General features: G+C 41.2%; 1 protein-coding gene across 5 annotated transcripts in view; it reads right to left on the bottom strand.

Annotated features, from left to right (window-relative positions):
- Positions 1-19441, bottom strand: part of LOC130362734 (SANT and BTB domain regulator of class switch recombination-like) — a 96850-nt gene that overhangs the window by 60497 nt on the left and 16912 nt on the right. For 4 of the 5 annotated variants that reach the window (XM_056567670.1, XM_056567672.1, XM_056567671.1 and 1 more), the window contains exons 2-3: positions 7269-7434; positions 6890-7054 (exon numbers count right to left, since the gene is read on the bottom strand). In XM_056567670.1, coding sequence (XP_056423645.1) covers positions 6890-7039 — 150 coding nt within the window. In that variant the 5' untranslated portion in view covers positions 7040-7054; positions 7269-7434. Of the gene's footprint in view, positions 1-6889; positions 7055-7268; positions 7435-19441 lie in introns of those variants that run through there. The other variant, XM_056567673.1, reaches the window with a different exon arrangement.

Here is a 19441-nt window from a genome sequence, read left to right on the forward strand (position 1 = left end):
CGACATCATCCAGCCCCCTCTCACCCCCTTTAGTTCTGTACAGTACTCGCCTCCGCTCGGCGCTGGTCCGGTGCTGCAGGGCTGTCCCGTGAGGAGGTCATCCGGTGGGATAGTGGTTCCGGGCTGCTATCTTCACCGGGGGCGCCTCTTCTCCGCGCTTCGGGCCCAGAATAGAGGCGTTGCCTTGACGATGACACAGAAGTACGTTGGTAATGAACGTACCTCTGCGTCGTCGTCAAGGCAACGTGACTATTCTGGGGCCGGGCCCGAAGCGCTTAGAAGAGGCCTCCGCGGTGAAGATAGCAGCCCGGAACCACTATCCCATCGGACGACCTCCTCACCGGACAGTCCTGCAGCACCGGACCAGCACCGAGGGCAGGCGAGTACTGTACAGAACTAAAGGGGGTGAGAGGGGGCTGGATGATGTCGAAGGCCGCAGTGGTCTTCAACCTGCGGACCTCCAGAGGTTTCAAAACTACAACTCCCAGCAAGCCCGGACAGCCGATGGCTGCCCGGGCTTGCTGGGAGTTGTAGTTTTGAAACCTCTGGAGGTCCGCAGGTTGAAGACCACTGCGGGTGGAGAGTTCACTCGAGTATAAGCCGAGGGGGGTGTTTTCAGCACGAAAAATCGTGCTGAAAAACTCGGCTTATACTCGAGTATATACGGTACTAACTTTCGTGCATAAAGTTATAATTTTGTAACAGAAGTAAAGCAAAATGAAACCTATATAAGTTGGGTATTATTTTAATTGTATGGACCTACAGAATAAAGATAAGGAGTCATTTTTACTGAAAAGTGTGCTGCCTAGAAACCAAAGTAACCAAAGGTACAAAATGCAGGGTTCTTTTTTTTCAATTTAGCCCCACAAATATTTTATTTCTGGGTTTTACCATAGATTTCATAGTAAAATTATTGATGTCATTACAAAGTAAAATTGGTGGCGCAAAAAACAAGCCCTTATGTGAGTCTGTAGGTGGAAAATTGAAAGCATTATGATTTTTAGAAGGTGAGGAGGAAAAATCGAAAGTGCAAAAATTAAAAAACCTGTGGCCCTTAAGGGGTTAACAGATTATGAAAAACTCACATGAGCTTAGACAGCAAAGGGCTGAATGCACATGCTGGGAATTGTAGTTTGGTAAGATCAGGAAGGCCCCTTTAAAAAAAAAAAAAAAACATGTGCAGGAAGGTAAAACATTTTTTTCCCTACAAGACTGTGGTCCTCCCGACTCACCCATCCCCGGCGCTAATACAAGCAAATGTCTGGCAGTGAGAAACTTTATTTACAGCTCGTGTACGCTGTTTTCCTGAGCCAGGTCTGACATTGCTTATATTTATGAGTTTTTTAAGCATGAAGCGACTTTTGTGTGAAAGTTGCACTAGATAAATTCAGGAATATTGCATGTTCCAAAATGGAAATAGCATACCAATGCAAGATTTGTAGATTTTGCTTTTCTCGCTTGTCTGTTAAAAAGTCTCCCATAAATGCAAAATGTCTCACGTGCGACATTTTGTGAGACAATTCATCCACTTGGCAAATGAGGTTCAATGTGGATAAATGTAAAGTTATGCATCTGGGTACTAATAACCTGCATGCATCGTATGTCTTAGGGGGGATTAAACTGGCAGAGTCACTGGTAGAGAAGGATATGGGTGTACTTGTAGATCACAGTCTACAGAATAACATGCAATGTCAGGCTGCTGCTTCCAAAGCCGGCAGGATATTGTCATGTATAAAAAGAGGCATGGACTCAAGGGACAAGGACATAATACTCCCCCTTTATAAAGCATTGGTATGGCCTCACCTTGAATATGCTGTTCAGTTTTGGGCACCAGTCCATAAAAGGGACACTGCGGAGTTGGAAAGGGTGCAGAGACGCGCGACTAAACTAATATGGGGCATGGAACATCTTAGCTATGAGGAGCGATTAAAGGAGTTACAATTGTTTAGTCTTGAGAAGAGACGTTTAAGGGGGGATATGATAAATGTATATAAGAATATAAATGGTCCATACAAAAAAATATGGAGAAAAACTGTTCCAGGTTAAACCCCCCCCCCAAAGGACGAGGGGGCACTCCCTCCGTTTGGAGAAGAAAAAGTTTAGTCTCAAGGGGCGACATGCCTTCTTTACCGTGAGGACTGTGAATTTATGGAACAGTCTACCTCAGGAACTGGTCACAGCAGGAAAAATGTACAGCTTTAAAACAGGATTAGATACATTCCTGGAACAAAATAAGATTAATGCTTATGAAGAAATATAAAATCCCATCCCTTCCCCAATATCGCGCCACACCCCTACCCTTCAATTCCCTGGTTGAACTTGATGGACATATGTCTTTTTTCGACCGTACTAACTATGTAACTATGTAATTATAAGCAAAAAAAATAAATAAATAAATGCATAAATCCTTTGATAAATGTCTCCCATAGGGATTTCCACCTGACATTACAGATTAAACTTAAAACTGTCTGTTCATTCAAGTCTCCGGTAGAGACTCAATCAAAAGATTAGGGTTTCCTAACCCAGGGGTTCTCAACCATGGGTACATGCACCCCTAGGGGTACGCCAAAGGTTCTACAGGGGTACGGCAATTCGATGACAAATACCGGCCATGCATTGTCCACTATTTGTCAGCGCAGAGCAGGGATGCCGCGGCAGCTCACTATACTGTACCGCGGCTACCTATAGGAGTGGCTGCCGGGCCTGACATGTGACATCCCTGACGTTGCGAGGAGGTGCCGGCACAGCGCAGAAGGACATCACCTGTTACTGCGGCCCTCCGAATCCCGACGAACGGGATAGACACAGGCCTGGTAAGCATGTTAAACTAAGTGTAACACCGCAGTATGGGAGGGTGTTATTGTATGTATCTCATATATTGGCCCAGGGGGATTGGAGGGGGGAATAATGGCACACAGGGATTAAGATGGAGGAGGGGATAATGGCAAAAAAGGATTAAGATGGAGGAGGGAATAATGGCAAAAGAGGATTAAGATGGAGGAGGGGATAATGGCAAAAGGGGATTAAAATGGAGGAGGGGATAATGGCAAAAGGGGATTAAGTATCGCATTTGTATCGCATTAGTAAGGTAAGCAGATGCCATTATGAAATTAAGTACTTTTATAACTTATTTTGTCCGCGGGTACCCCTCACGCGTATGTTCCGAGCAAGGGGTACTCGTGGACATACTTTCATCCTTTGGGGGTACAATCACAAAAAAGGTTGAGAACCACTTTCCTAACCTACTGCTATTGTCTAATGGAGCAAGTTACAGAGATTGTCAAAGTACCTTTATTATATGTCCATGATGCATCGTTTTTATAATTAAAGAAGTCCCATGTGGGAAAATGTATCCCCTATCTATAAGGGAGAGCTGGAGATACACGGGAGGAGCGACCTCCGCTTTATGCGCGAGGAGAGCCAGAGCACTGTACAGGAGATCCCAGGGGGTCCCAGCGGTTGGACCCCCTGTGATCAGACACTTATCCCCTATTTTCCTACATGGGACTTCTCCTTTAATTTTTAGTGCAGTGGGGTGTTACTTTAACCTTAGGTGCAGTGATCCACCCTCTCCTAAAGTCTGGTACTTCCAGACATGAGTAATGTCACTAACAAGGATAAATATTCATCAGGAGGCATAGTTACAGAAGTAAGCAGGCGGATCACTGAACCAACTTCTGAGCACCAAACAGGTTAAATTGCATATTACTAAAAATGGATTTAATAGAAAAATGACACGATGGGGACACATAATAAAAGGTACCCAGACACTGTACATTCTCTATTTGACCTTACTAGCAGGTTAAGAAGCTCTGATACAATTGAATTATGATTGCTGTACAGTAATACAAGATAAGCAGAATTTGTAAAAGACAAAAAAAAAAATATTACGTATTGGATGTGGGTGAATTATAACACTTTGGAAATATTATACTAGCTGAACAAGGTACAGCAGTCGGCACAACTTAGGAGCGCTAAGTCTTCCACACACTAATGGGTTAAGAGCAACAGCTCTCAACAGAATGTAAAGTTCTAAGAAACAAGTCCATAATGAGAAGAAGAAGAGGCACTCACCAGGTAAAATGCACAATTCCATACTTTTTTCAGTGCAGTAGTAGCATAAAACCTGAAGAAGGTTCAGACACCAGGGTCCACAGCATGGATACAGCTATAACCTTACTGTGGACCCTGGTGTCTGCACGTGCTACAGTTTTATAAGGTAACCATGAATGAAAGAATCAACGTAACAACTTTATTAAACATATATAAAATTGACATACAGCATAAACAATCCATAAAGGTAAAGACAGTATCAAGAAAGAAAAGATGAGGGGTATACTCCAGAGTATCCAGAGCAGGTAGCAGGGACACAAACATTGAATATATGGTAGCCTAAGTATGATTCAATCAAAGGTGGCTGCATACAGCAAGCATGGATATATACATATAAAGGCACTAGTAAACACCATATATAGATAGCATAATAAAAAAAAAGCATAGGTATAGGAAACAAGTTGTGCACCCTGTATGGAGATACCTCACCTCAGCCCCAAACGCACGTTTTCGCCCGTTTGCTTAGTCAGGGGGCATGTATACACCCCCTGATGAGGCATTGGTATAGGAAACAAGTTGTGCACCCTATATGGAGATACCTCACCTCAGTCCCAAACGCACGTTTTCACCCGTTTGCTTCGTCAGGGGGCGTGTATACACGCCCCCTGACGAAGCAAACGGGCGAAAACGGGCGGTTGGGACTGAGGTGAGGAATCTCCATATAGGGTGCACAACTTGTTTCCTATACAGTTCCTATGCTTTTTCATTATGCTATCTCTATATGGTGTTTACTAGTGGCTTTATATGTATATATCCATGCTTGCTGTATGCAGCCACCCTGGATTGAATTATACTTAGGCTACCATATATTCAGTGTTTGTGTCCCTGCTACCTGCCCTGGATACTCTGGAGTATACCCCTCATCTTTTCTTTCTTGATACTGTCTTTGCCTTTATGAATTTTTAATGCTGTATGTCAATTTTATATATGTTAAATAAAGTTGTTACATTGATTCTTTCATTCATGGTTACCTTGTGGCCTCTTTTTTGGTGGCCATAGGACATAGTATCTATAGCCTGATCTATTTTTGTGGTGCTTCAGTTTTATGCTACTGCTGTACTGAAAATAAATGTGAAATTGTGTACTTTACCTGCCTCTTCTGCATGACATTCTGCCCATGGAAATATCAGACTATTCAGCTATGCAGCACTTAGGACCTAAAAAAGATATTTTGAAATGGGCTCTTTTTGTATTTTTGAATAGACCACCAGCTATAACGTAATTATGTAAAAGATGGATTTCCTTCAATGATCCACAAAAAGACATTTGAGAATAAGCACCACTGTCAATAAATATATGCTCCTAATCTAAAAGAAAAAAAATTCAAAAATACAGGCTGCATACTTCATTCATTGCAATATGAGGCAGACAGGAGAAGACTTGGATTCCTGCAGCCCTTTACCGCCCTTCTGCAGATGTCAGCTGCAGGAGGTGATAAATAAATTAGAAAATTAGATATGACTAGATAAATACACAGATATATAAATAGACAGATGTAAAATAAATTGAATGTCTTACCCAAATCAAATTGCAAGCTGTAAGTGTCTGTCTAGACATCTCACTATTCAATACAGTCCTGTGATCACAGCAGCCTTCACACTGATTCAGGTAGGTACTCTCTCCCTGTCTGTAGTGTGAGAGGGGCGTGGCCAGAAAAGTGTACTGAAAGGGGAGGAGTTACCAATGTAAGGCTTTGTTCACATCTGCATGGTCACATTTGTTTCCTTGTTTTGTCACAGGAGTAGAAAGACAAAAACGAAGACGTCCTATCTCTTTCACACAATGGACACCAACAGAATATGGTGGATTATGTTGACTTGCGAAAGGATCCATTAAGTTCCGTTGTGGTGTCCATCTTTTTCGCGAGAGGAACAGTACTGCATGCCGCGCTATTTATCCTGTCCAATATGACAGAATCTGTGGATGAGACTCCAATTGCTCATGATCAGAGCTTTTGTGAGTACCAGACTTGTAGAAAGAGTGACCGAGCTTCAGCTTCACTTGATCTGCTTCATGGAAGACCATGCTGACAACTTAATGGGGTATTCCGGCTTTATACATCTTATCCACTTTCCAAAGGATAGGGGATAAGATGTATGATGGCAGGGAACCTGCCACTGGAGACCCCCGCAATCTCGGTGCAGCCCCCAGCATTCTGTGCCAGGTGCTGCCTCCGAGATGGGACATGACGTCGCGGCCACGGCCCCTAGTGATGTCATGCCACGCCCCCTCTGGATAGGGGATAAGATGTATAAAGCTGGAATACCCCTTTAAAGATCAGTAAGAAGGTGAGGTCTGAAATAGAGACTGCTGTGCTTAGAAGGGAACGGTTTCACAAAAGGATGAGGATCTGCGAGCACGGTGAAGTTCTGGAGATATTCTTTAATAACCTTAGCTCCTATGATCTAAAAGGTGTCCAAACTTCAATGCACCCCCAAACTGGATGAATGCATGTATAATAGAACAAATGAGCTTCATAAAGTAATACAGAAAATAAATATACTAAGTAAGAAAGTAGTAGCAGGCAAGTATCTCATTCCTCATAGCTGTAGAAGTGGCAAATTCTAACCAAGAAGCATCAAACGCTGTTTTCACGATGCAAAGTTGACCACGCCCCCTCCCATAGAATTGCATTGGGGTGTGGCTGTGATGTCACGAGGGGGCGTGGCCGACCCCGCAGCGTGAAAACAGCGTTCGGAACATTTACTTCCGAACGCCGGCCAATGGAGTACCCCTTTAACAAATCCAATACCCATATAGATCAAAACACAATTACCTCTTTAGATGAATATCCCGGAACAAGTCTTGCAACACTGTCCCAGTTAATAGGCTGGGGGACCCCCACCAGGGAATACAGAATCATGTCCAAAACCATCTGGTTATTGTCATAGGGAAAATTATTGTTCTCTGAATACCCCCGACTCATCTTGTCTGATATCAGCTAGAAAAGATAAAGAACAGTAACAAGCACCGTAAACAACAACATCTGTAATAAATATAGTAAGAAAGTGATATTTGCTATAAATGTACAAGTTTTCTATTGTTTTCGGACTTCATTCTGTGAATTGCTATATACTTGGTCATATAATACGCAGTCTTGGTAAAAGAACATGCAGTAAAGCCAACAGTAATATGTTTAATAGCTGTAAGGTTACCTGTGCAGAGAAGAAGGTGCGGTGCTGAGAGAAGAATGCTAGCACAAGGTCCCTGCAGTACGCCAGAGGAAGGATGTGTAGGCTGGCACTGCAGACAGGAGAGGATGCTGGCAGGGTGGTACTTCCAGCCGCTTCATCCAATCATACCAGCCCTGTCTCCACAAACCTGGGACGTGAAAAAGGGCAGAACCCGTGTCATTCCAATTAGTGCTTCTATATAATGTAGTGACAGGATGGCAGCACTGCTTCTCCTAAAGGACGCACATGCTGCCAGCCTTGTATAACCCTTTGGCTGCCAAGACAGCTGCAATGCAGAAAAAAGCAAAGAATGAACAAAGAAAGCTGTCACATTAATAAAAAGGCTAATTTCTTTTTTATTGCACAGCAGTTCTCGGGGAAGTCATGTGAACGCGTCTCCTTACTGCTGTGATTTATGGAACGGAACATCTTCCATGCAAATTGGATTTCAGTAACCTTGTCACAGCGTTCGTCTCTGGGATGGGAATAGGATTATTTTCTCTCTCATCGTGTATACGCTCTTGGTTTTATAGTTGACATTTGTGACTTTTACAATACTGTGTATTACCTTTAAAGTGCACCCATCAGATCCAACAAAATATATCACTCAGTACCTAATCCTGACCATGTACATCTCATTTTTATGTGTCTAGCACCTTTATTTATAATTTTATTACACTTTTAATTTACCTCACTAGTCTGAATTCCTCTCATAGGGAGGGTGTGTGGTCTCACGGTGCAGGTCTCCGCCCCCTCCCTCGGTATGCTGTCTGCTCACATCTCCCCTAGTATTAGCTAAACTACAACTCCCAGCATGTCCTCACTGACAGTAGCAGGACACATGCTGACAGTGGGAGGATTTTTCCTCCAGCTATGAGCCCTGCGCTTACAGCTGTCAATCAAGGAAGTGTGTCCATGACATAGGTGATGATGCCTGGACACAGCAGGACTAGTATGTGTCCAAGCAGACAGGGGGGGGCAGTTGTTTGACTGGCTTTTTAACTATGAAATACTGAAAATTTTCTAATGAAAGCAATTGCAAAACCTATTAGTTTTACATGCTTTACAACATATCAAAAGTTTTTGTATATGACAGTGCCCATTTAAGGAAATGTAAAGGCATCTATGAATACAACATATGATTATCGATACTTTTAACCCCTCCATGACCTGACAAAGTTGTTTAAGGGCTTATTTTTGTGGGACAAGTTGTACTTTTCACTTTATTTTTTATCATACAGTATAATGTATTAAAAAAGCTAGAAAAAAATCAGATGTAGCGCAAATCTCATAAAAAATATGGAATTGCGTAATCCTGACTATAATGGGGCCCATCAGACCGGGAGTCACCTCTGTGTGCCCCACGCAGTTCTCACAGCCCGGTTCTCCGGTTACCTTCACGATTGGAGCCTAAAGTTACCGTCTAAGCGGTGAGTGCAGGATGCCTTTTGTATCTTAATCTGTGCAAACACTTAGTCTACTTTCTGTCATCATCCTAGCACCTTTGGACCGCTGCTATATTGGATCCACCCCCATCACCTGAGAAACAAGCTTCTGATATATTGATTGTTTGACCAATATATATGTGTTAGCGGTGGCAACCAGATTTCTTCTAGAGTACAAGAATGTACACAGGGCCCAGCTATAACTACCAATCAGAGGGGTCTTAGCAATGAAACTCGGACCAATCGTAACTTTTGACATATCTGTGCGGCATGTCAAAAGTCAATTTTAATGATTGTAATGCTTTAAATGTTTTGTTATACAGTCATGGCCGTAAATGTTGGCTCCCCTGAAATTTTTCTAGAAAATGAAGTATTTCTCACAGAAAAGGATTTCAGTAACACATGTTTTGCTATACACATGTTTATCCCCTTTGTCTGTATTGGAACTAAACCAAAAAAGGAAGGGAAAAAAAGCTAATTGGACGTAATGTCACACCAAACTCCAAAAATGGGCTGGACAAAATTATTGGCACCCTTTCAAAATTGTGAAAAATAAGATAATTTCAAGCATAAGATGCTCCTTTAAACTTACCTGGGGGCAAGTAACAGGTGAGGGCAATATAAAAATCACACCTGAAAGCAGATAAAAAGGAGAGAATAAAAATAAAAAACATCTCGTACGGCAGTGTTTCCAAAATGAAGCCTCCAGCTGTTGCAAAACAACAACTCCCAGCATTGCCAGACAGCCACTGACTGTCCAGGCATGCTGGGAGTTTAGCAACAGCTGGAGGCACCCTGTTTGGGAATCACTGGCGTAGAATATTTTTGGTAGCAGAGGCAATTGTAATGCTTGCATCTGGGTCCACCCCTATGCAAATCCCTAATTTAGGTCTCAAATGCGCATGGCGCTCTCTCACTTCGGAGCACTGACATATTTCTAGGAAACAGTTTAGGGTACTATGTGGGGTATTTCCGTACTTGGCAGCAATTGCGTTACAAATTATTTTTTCTCCTTTTACCCCTTATGAAAAGGTAAAGTTGGGGTCTACACCAGCCAGTTAGTGTAAACAAATAAAATATTTTACAGTAACATGTTGGTGTTGCCCCATACTTTTCTTTTTCAAAAGAGGTAAAAAGAAAAAAAGACCCCCAAAATGTGTACTGCAATTTCTTCTGAGTACAGAAATACCTCATATGTGGGCGTAAAGCTCTCTATGGGTGCACAACAAGGCTCAGGAGTGAGAGCGCACTATGTACATTTGAGGACTACATTGGTGATCTGCACAGGGGTGGCTGATTTTACAGTGGTTCTGACATAAACGCAAAAAAAAAAATAATATATACCACATGTGACCCCATTTTGGAAACTACACCCCTCACGGAACATAACAAGGGGTATAGTGAGCCTTAACACTCCACAGGTGTTTGACGAATTTACGTTAAAGTTGGATATGAAAATGAAAAAAGTTAAATGTTTTCACTAAAATGCTGGTGTTACCCTAAAAAAATTTCATTTTCTCAAGGGAAAATAGGAAAAAAGCCCCCCCAAATTTGTAACCCCTATTCTTCTGAATATGGAAATACCACATATGTGGATGTAAAGAGGTCTGCTGGCGAACTACAATGCTCAGAAGAGCCATTGGGCTTTTGGAGAGAGAATTTGTCTGGAATTGAAGGCCATGTGCGTTTACAAAGCCCCCATGGTGCCAGAACAGCCCCCAATGGTGCCCACATGTGACCCCATTTTGGAAACTAAACCCCTCATGGAATATAATAAGGGGTGCAGTGAGCATTTACACCCCACAGGCGTCATTTTGAACAGTGGTCTGTGAAATTAAACATTTTATTTTTCCTTTGCGCAGCCCACTGTTCCAAAGATCTGTCAAATGCCAGTGGGGTGTAAATGCTCACTGTACCCCTTATTACATTCGGTGAGGGCTGTAGCTTCCAAAATGGGGTCACATGAAGGGGGGAGGGGGGGTCCGCTGTTCTGGCACCATGGGGGCTTTGTAAACGCACATGGCCCCCCGACTTCCATTCCAACCAAATTCTCTCTCCAAAAGCCCAATGGCGCTCCTTCTCTCCAGAGCATTGTAGTTCGCCCGCAGAGCACTTTTCATCCACCTATATTCATTCATCTATACTTAAAAATTTTGGGGGTTACAAATTTTCTCCTATTACCTCTTGTGAAAATGAAAAATTTGGGGTAACACCTGTGGGGGTGTAAAGGCTCACTGTACCCCTTGTTACATTCCTTGAGGGGTGTAGATTCCCAAATAGTGTGCCATGTGTTTTTTTTTTTTTTCTGTTCTGGCACCATGGGAGCTTCCTAAATGCAACTTGCCCCCCAAAAACCATTTTAGCAAAATTCGCTCTCCAAAATCCCATTGTCGCTTCTCCCCTTCTGAGCCCTCTGCTGCGTTCACAAGCACTTTAGGGAAAATAGGTTACACATTTTGGTGTTTTTTTCTCCTTTTACCCCTTGTAAAAATGAAAAAAATAAAAATAAATCGGTCTACAAGAACATGTTAGTATAAAAAATGGAGACTAACTTTTCTCCTCCATTTTCCTGCTATTCCTGTGAAACGCTGAAAAGAATTAACAAACTTTCTGAATGGCATTTTGAATACTTTGAGGGGTGCAGTTTTCATAATTGGGTATTTCTAACATAAAGACCCTCAAATTCACTTCTTTTTTTTATAACAATACTTTTTTATTGAAAAGATTTTCATATACAAAAAGTAGAACACAATACATTTAGAACATATAAGGAGGTGAGACACCTCTCTGAAAGTGTAAATAAATAACAACATAAGATAACTAACACATTGCACAAGTTCTATCCATCAAATAGGTAAAATATCCATAAAATACTTTTGTCTTATTATTTTCCTTTTTTTTTTCTTCTTTACCTTTCCTCTTTTTATTTTTCCGGGTCTTAGTTTACTGTATGAGTACAAACCCAAGTATACCAGGGTCTCGCCGAGTACCTCAATTATCCGTTATATCTGTATTGTATTATGTGGGCCCTGTAACCAAACATCCCATCTAGTAAGAAATTCAGCCTCCCTGTCACAAGCCGAAGCCACCTTATATTCGTGCCACCCGTTAAGATTAACTTTAGAAACGATCTCTTTAATGGATGGAATATGGGCTGAAGTCCAATACTTAACTATGAGAAATCTAGTGACAATTAATATATGAATAATTATAGACTTATGGAAAGAAGAATATTGGTCTATATCTACATTAAGCAGAGCTAGAGCTGGATTCAGTATGACAGGGAAGCCGCAAATGCTAGACATTAATCTACCTATACGTTTCCACATCACACTTATTTTGGGACATTGCCACCATACGTGATAGAAGGTACCACTCTCCTTGCACCTCCAACACTTCTCCGAAGAAGAAGTAAATTTGGCTAGTCTGTCAGGGACTAAATACCATCTATATAGCAGTTTTTTGGATGTCTCCAAGTGGGCCACGCACCTAGAAAGTTTGGGTACAACTGAGTGGGCTCTACTCCATTGGTCATCCGAGAATGACACATTTAAATCTTGTTCCCATCTAGTTTTGTTCATATCTTCTATTACACCATGTTTATTGACTAAGAAATTATAACACCAAGATATGCCTCCTCTATGGTAACCCCCTTGAGAAAACCAGTTATGTAATTCTGAGTTAACAGTGGAGAGAGGTACCTGTACAGTTTCCATGGCGTGTCTGACTTGGAGAAATTTATAGAAATCTTTGTGAGAGATATCGAATGAGTGGTGTAAATCGTCAAAGGATACACATTTCTCTCCATCCCATACATCTCCTATTTTGTGTATTCCCTTATGTATCCATGCTTCTAACGTGAGGTGGGGTATAAGGGCTTCTAATACTCCTATTGGGGCTTCCAGGTGTGCGGTATGATAAAGACGACGTGGTATGACATAGGCAGACCAAACAGAATGAATGGCAGCAATCATGGGATGCTCAGAGAAGGGTTTAGAATGAAATAAATGTGTAGCAATTAATGTGTGGGCTATAGGGGTACGATTCAATACAAAATGTTCAATCTCCACCCACAACTTTGATGTGTCTAAAAGCCACAGAGACTTTAATTGGTCCATAATAACCGCTTTATAGTAAGACGCTATAGATGGACAGCTAATTCCTCCATTTTTAAGGGATGGGTACAGGTAAGATGTCTTAATTCTGGACTTCCTTCCTTTCCAAATGTATTTCATAAGTAGTGCCTGCAGAGATTGAATGTATCGGTAGGGCAAAGTAATCGGTACATTTCTGAAGGTATAGAGAATTTTAGGCAAAACCATCATTTTGATGGCCGAAACCTTACCCAGCCAGGACACCTTCAAATTGGGCATCTGGGAAGTAATTCTTTTTAGATCTGTATAAAGTGGAATATAATTAAGGTCATACAATTTTTTAGTAGGAAAGGTTAATTTAATACCCAGATAGGGAATACAATTCTCCGCCCAGGAAAAAGGATATAGGCCTTTCAGTCTGGAAACAACTTTGTTGGTCAAGCCCATATTCAAAATATGGGATTTGGAGGGGTTAATTTTATAATAAGAAAGCTTACCAAAATTGTCTAATTCTTCTATAATTCTAGGGATGGAAACCTCAGGGTCTCTACAAATTATCAGAATGTCATCCGCGAACAGGCCAATACGGTGTTCTCTATCACCAATTTTTATGCCTGCTATTGTCGGGTTAAGTCTAATACTTTCCGCTAGGGGTTCCATCGCCAGGGCAAAAATAAGGGGAGAAAGGGGGCAACCCTGTCTGGTCCCGTTAGTGATATCAAAATTATTAGACATGAAACCTGAGGTAAAAACAGAAGCTGAAGGGGAACTATATAGCGCCATGATCGCGGTCCTAATTTTGTCGGAGAACCCAAATTTTGACAGTGTGCGCCCCAGGTAACCCCAATGAATTCTGTCAAAGGCCTTCTCAGCATCTAAAGTCAGTAGTAATGAAGGTATTCGACAGGATTCTACATGGTGAATTAAATTAATGAACCGTCTAGTTCCGTCTACTGTTTGTCTTTGTTGGACAAAACCCACCTGGTCATTTTTGATCAGGGAAGGGAGAATATTATTAATTCTGTTCGCAAGGATTTTTGAATATATTTTTAAATCAATGTTGAGAAGTGAAATCGGCCGAAAATTCTCTGGCCTATCAGGGGTTTTACCTGGTTTGGGAATCGTGATAATTGTCGCTCGTAGCATTTCGGGTGGGATATAACCAGACTGAAACATAGAATTGAATAAAGGGAGGAGATATTTACCAAGAGTACTTTGATATTTCTTATAGTATTCCCCTGTGAACCCGTCAGGTCCTGGGGATTTATTCAACTTTAGAGAGGATATGACCGAGTTCAGCTCAATCTCAGTGATGGGGCTATTGAGAGCCTCAGAATCATCTGAATTTATATAGGGGAGGTTTAGATTCGATAAAAAGCGATCAATCACTGAGATTTGGGGTTGAATAATGTCAGGGTCCGATTTTAGATTGTACAATCTTTCATAGTACTCTGCCATAACATTTGCAATTAATTTGGGATTTAATATTTTTTCTCCTTTACTATTAAGGATATGTGGAATTTTTGATTTGTTCGTTATAGACCTAAATTTATTGGCCAGCATCTTGCCTGCTTTATTTCCGTGTCCGTAAAATTGAGTATTTGTCTTTTTAAGAAAAAAGTCAAACTTGTAATGTAGGGCTTGATACAATTGGAATCGTAATTTTTTTAATTCTGTTAACAAATTATTTGTGGGAGTTCTTTTATGATTATTTTCCAAAATTTTAATTTGAGATATAAGGGATTGTATTTTTTGGGATCGTAACTTTTTTTGGTGGGACGCCAAATTAATACATTCCCCTCTTAGCACCGCCTTATGAGCACACCAATGGGTAAAAACATTAGTGTCTGTCACGGAATTTAATTGGAAGTAGTCTTGTATTTTTTGATCTATGGTGGCGCTGGTGTGAGCATCGGAAAGTAGGGAATTGTTAATTCTCCATTGAAAAACTGGGGGGGTATTATATTCTTCAAATAGACTAGTTGTAACTGGTGCATGGTCTGACCAGCTGATAATTCCTATTGAGGAAGTTTTTGACTGCTGGAGAAGCCATTTATCCACTACTATAAATTCACTTCAAAACTAAACTGGTCCCTGAAAAATTCTGATGTTGAAAATTTTGTGAAAAATTGGAAAATTGCTGCTATACTTTGAAGCCCTCTGATGTCTTCCAAAAGTAAAAACATGTCAACTTTGTGATGCAAACATAAAATAGACATATTGTATATGTGGATCAATATCAATTCTTACAAGCAGAAAGCTTCAAAGTTAGAAAAATGCAAAATTTTCTAATTTTTTCAGAAATTTGGGAATTTTTCAACAAGAAATGATGCAAGTATCAATGTAAATTTACAACTAACAAAGTAGAATATGTTATGAAAAAAACAATCTTAGAATCAAATTCATAAGTAACAGCATCCAAGAGTTATTAATGCTAAAGTGACAGTGGTCAGATTTGCAAAAAAGTTTTATTGAGTTTTATAAATATATATAGATTTCATTGAGTTTTATAAATATATATAGATTTATCTCCTTTAAAGGGGTATTCCAGGAAAAAAACTTTTTTTTATATCAACTGGCTCCAGAAAGTTAAACAGATTTGTAAATTACTTCTATTAAAAAATCTTAATCCTTCCAATAATTATCCGCGCTGAAGTTAAGTTGTTCTTTTCCGTGTGGCAACAGTGCTCTCTGATGACATCTCTGTCTGTCTCGGGAACTGCACAGAGTAGAAGAGGTTTGCTATGGGGATTTGCTTCTACTCTTGACAGTTCCCGAGACAGGTGTTATCAGAGAGCACTTAGACAGAAAAGAACAACTCAACTTCAGCAGCTCATAAGTACTGAAAGGATTAAGATTTTTTTTATAGAAGTAATTTACAAATCTGATAAACTTTATGTTTTTTCCTGGATAACCCCTTTAACCCCTTAACCCCGTTTTTTCCTCCTCACCTTTTAAAAATCATAACCCTTTCAATTTTTCACCTAAAAATCCATATGATGGCTTATTTTTTGCACCACCAATTCTACTTTGCAGTAACATCAGTCATTTTACCCCAAAATCTACGGCGAAACGGAAAAAAAAAATCATTGTGCGACGAAATTGAAGAAAAAAGCCATTTTGTAACTTTTGGGGGCTTCCGTTTCTACGCAGTACATTTTTAGGTAAAAGTGACACCTTATCATTATTCTGTAGGTCCATACGATTAAAATGATACCCTACTTATATAGGTTTGATTTTGTTGTACTTCTGTAAAAAATCATAACTACATGCAGAAAAATGTATATGTTTAAAATTGTCATCTTCTGACCACTATAACTTTTTTATTTTTCCACATATGGGGCGGTATGAGGGCTCATTTTTTGCCCCGTGATCTGAAGTTTTTAGAGGTACCATTTTTGTATTGATCGGACTTTTTGATCGCTTTTTATTCATTTTTTTATGATATAAAAAGCGACCAAAAATACGTTATTTTGGACTTTGGAATTTTTTTGCGCCTACGCCATTGACCGTGCGGTTTAATTAATGATATATTTTTATAGTTCGGACATTTACGCACGCGGCAATACCACATTTGTTTATATTTATTTTTATTTACATGGTGGTTTTTTATGGGAAAAGGGGGGCGATTTGAACTTTTATTATGGAAAGGGTTAAATCACATGTATTAACTTTTTTTTTTTTTACACTTTTTTTTCCCATAGGGACCTATAACACTGCACACACTGATTGCCAGCACTGTTCACTGTAAAGCCATAGCTTTGCAATGATCAGCGTTATCGGCGGTCGATTGCTCAAGCCTGCATCTCAGGCTTGGAGCAATCAATCGCCGAGGGGACACGCCGGAGGAAGGTAAGAGGACCTCCGCTCGTGTCCCAGCTGATTGGGACACTGCATTTTCACTGTGGTAGTCCCGATCAGCCCCGCTGAGCAGCCGGGCAGCTTTAACTTTCGTTTTAGACGCCGCGTTCAACTTTGAACGCCGCGTCTAAAGGGTTAATAGTGCGCGGCACCATGATTGCTGCCGCGCGCTATTAGCCCCGGGTCCCGGCATCAGATACATGCCGGGACCGACCCGATATGATGCGGGATCACCGCGGGACCCCGCGTTATATCTCGGGAGCCAGCCAAGGATGTAAATATACGTCCTTGGTCTTTAAAGAAGTACTCTAGTGCAGAGTATTCCTGCTCCGTTCTGCCCGGGCTGCAAAATAAATAAAAATGAACCATCACTCACCTCCCTGGGTTCCCGCGGTGTTCAGCCTCGGCCGGCGATAGGCTGAACGCCATGTGACGCTTCGTTACACCCGGAAGTATGAAGGAGATGGACCGGAGGACCGATCAGCTGTAGTCGCGCTCCGCGGGAACCCAGGGAGGTGAGTGATGGTTCATTTTCATTTATTTTGCAGCCCGGGCAGAACGGAGCAGGAATACTCTGCACTAGAGTACTTCTTTAAGGGGTTAAGGACACAGGGTTTTTCCACTTTCGATTTTTCCCCCATCACCTTCTAAAAATCATAACGCTTTCAATTTTGCACATACAGACCTACATGAGGGCTTTTTTTTTGGCGTTACCAATTGTACTTTATAATGATATCAATCATTTCACCACAAAATTTACTGCGATTCTACGCAGTGCAGTTTTTGGTAAAAATGACACCATATATTTATTCTGTAGGTCCATACGGTTACAAGGATACCTAATGTATATAGGTTTTATTTTACTACTTAAAAAAATTATAAACTACATGGACCAAAATTAGTATGTGTAAAATTGTCATCCTCTGACCCCTATAACTTTTTTATTTCTCCATATACTGGGCTATATGAGGGCTCATTTTTTTGTGCCGTGATCTGAAGTTTTATCAGTACCATTTATAAAAAATTTTAGGGTATACAAAGTTACCAAAAATATGCAATTTTAGATTTTGGAATTTTTTTACGCGTACGCCATGGACCAAGCGGTTTAATTAACAGTGTATTTTTATAGATCGGACATTTACGCACATGGCGATACCACATGTTCATGCTTACATATTTTTATATGGATTTTGGGAAAAGGGGGGTGATTCACACTTTTAATATGGTTAATGTGTGTGTTTTTAAACTTTTTACTCAATTTATTTTTATTTTTTTTACACTTTTAGTCCCCACAGAAACACATTGATCTGCGTGCACTGTGCTCGATTGATAAAGCCTGGTCCTGCCAGGCTTCATCCTTTACAGTGCAGCAGTCGACACATGAGGAGAGGTAAGCCCTCAGGCTACCTCAGAAGTGGATCACAACCCCCCCCCCCCCCCCCAAGATCTGCGGGGGTGCGGTTTACCCCACTGGACCACCAGGGATGGTTTAAATGTCCCTTTAAAAGCCGCTGTCAGCTTTGACAGCAACGATCTAAAGGGTTAATAGCTGCCCGCGGCGATCGTCACATGTCGGCTATTAACGCCAGCCCCCAGCTACAGGAATCATCTGGGGGCCAGCCGGTCTGAAGTGGACTCGAGTCAGGAGCAAGCGTCATACACTGCTTGCCGTCTCAGGATGAGCCGGCTTGTCCTTAGATGGCAACTGGTTAAGGTCATAATGGGCTTGGTCCTTAAAGGGGTACTCTGCCCCTAGACATCTTATTCCCCTATCTCCGCCCCTTGTGACATCACAGCCCGCCCCTTTCAATACAAGTCTATGGGAGGGGGCGTGGCGGTCTTCACGCCCCCTCCCATAGACTTGCATTAAGGGGACGGGCCGTGATGTCACGAGGGGCGGAGCCATGACGTCACGCTGCTCCGTCCCCCGTATCGCCCGTCATTACGCACAGAGCGAACTCGCTCTGTGCTGTAATGAGAGCGTGGTGCCGCAGCGGGGATCCCAGGGCTCCCCAGCAGCGGGACCGCGGCGATCTGACATCTTATCCCCTATCCTTTGGATAGGGGATAAGATGTCTAGGGGCAGAGTACCCCTTTAAGGGGTTAAAGGAGATGAATATATATATATATATATATATATATATATATATATATATATATATAAAACTCAATAGCCCTGATTTACTAAGAATGGAGTATTTATCTTGGAGTGATTTCAGGTTTACTCCGAGTATTTTTCTCCCTGATTTACTAATCTGTCGCCCGTCTCTATTTTTTTTCTGTTGCAGGGAAGTTATCTGTCGCCCTTATCTGTTTTTTTTTTGTATCACACAGAGTTATTAACATGCTCCTCCCCAGCCATATACAGTGCACTTTTACTTTTGTTTTTTTTTCAAATAGAAGAGCTGCCGTGCGGAGAGATATATAGAATTGCTGGGGGGGAATGTACAGAGTGGGCCATTTATATGGATACACCTTAATAAAATGGGAATGGTTGGTGATATTAACTTCCTGTTTGTGGCACATTAGTATATGTGAGGGGGAAACTTTTCAAGATGGGTGGTGACCATGGCGGCCATTTTGAAGTCGGCCATTTTGAATCCAACTTTTGTTTTTTCAATAGGAAGAGGGTCATGTGACACATCAAACTTATTGGGAATTTCACAAGAAAAACAATGAGGTGCTTGGTTTTAACGTAACTTTATTCTTTCATGAGTTATTTACAAGTTTCTGACCACTTATAAAAGTATTCAAT

The sequence above is a fragment of the Hyla sarda genome, chromosome 3 (assembly GCF_029499605.1).
Source record: "Hyla sarda isolate aHylSar1 chromosome 3, aHylSar1.hap1, whole genome shotgun sequence".
Taxonomy (NCBI): domain Eukaryota; kingdom Metazoa; phylum Chordata; class Amphibia; order Anura; family Hylidae; genus Hyla; species Hyla sarda.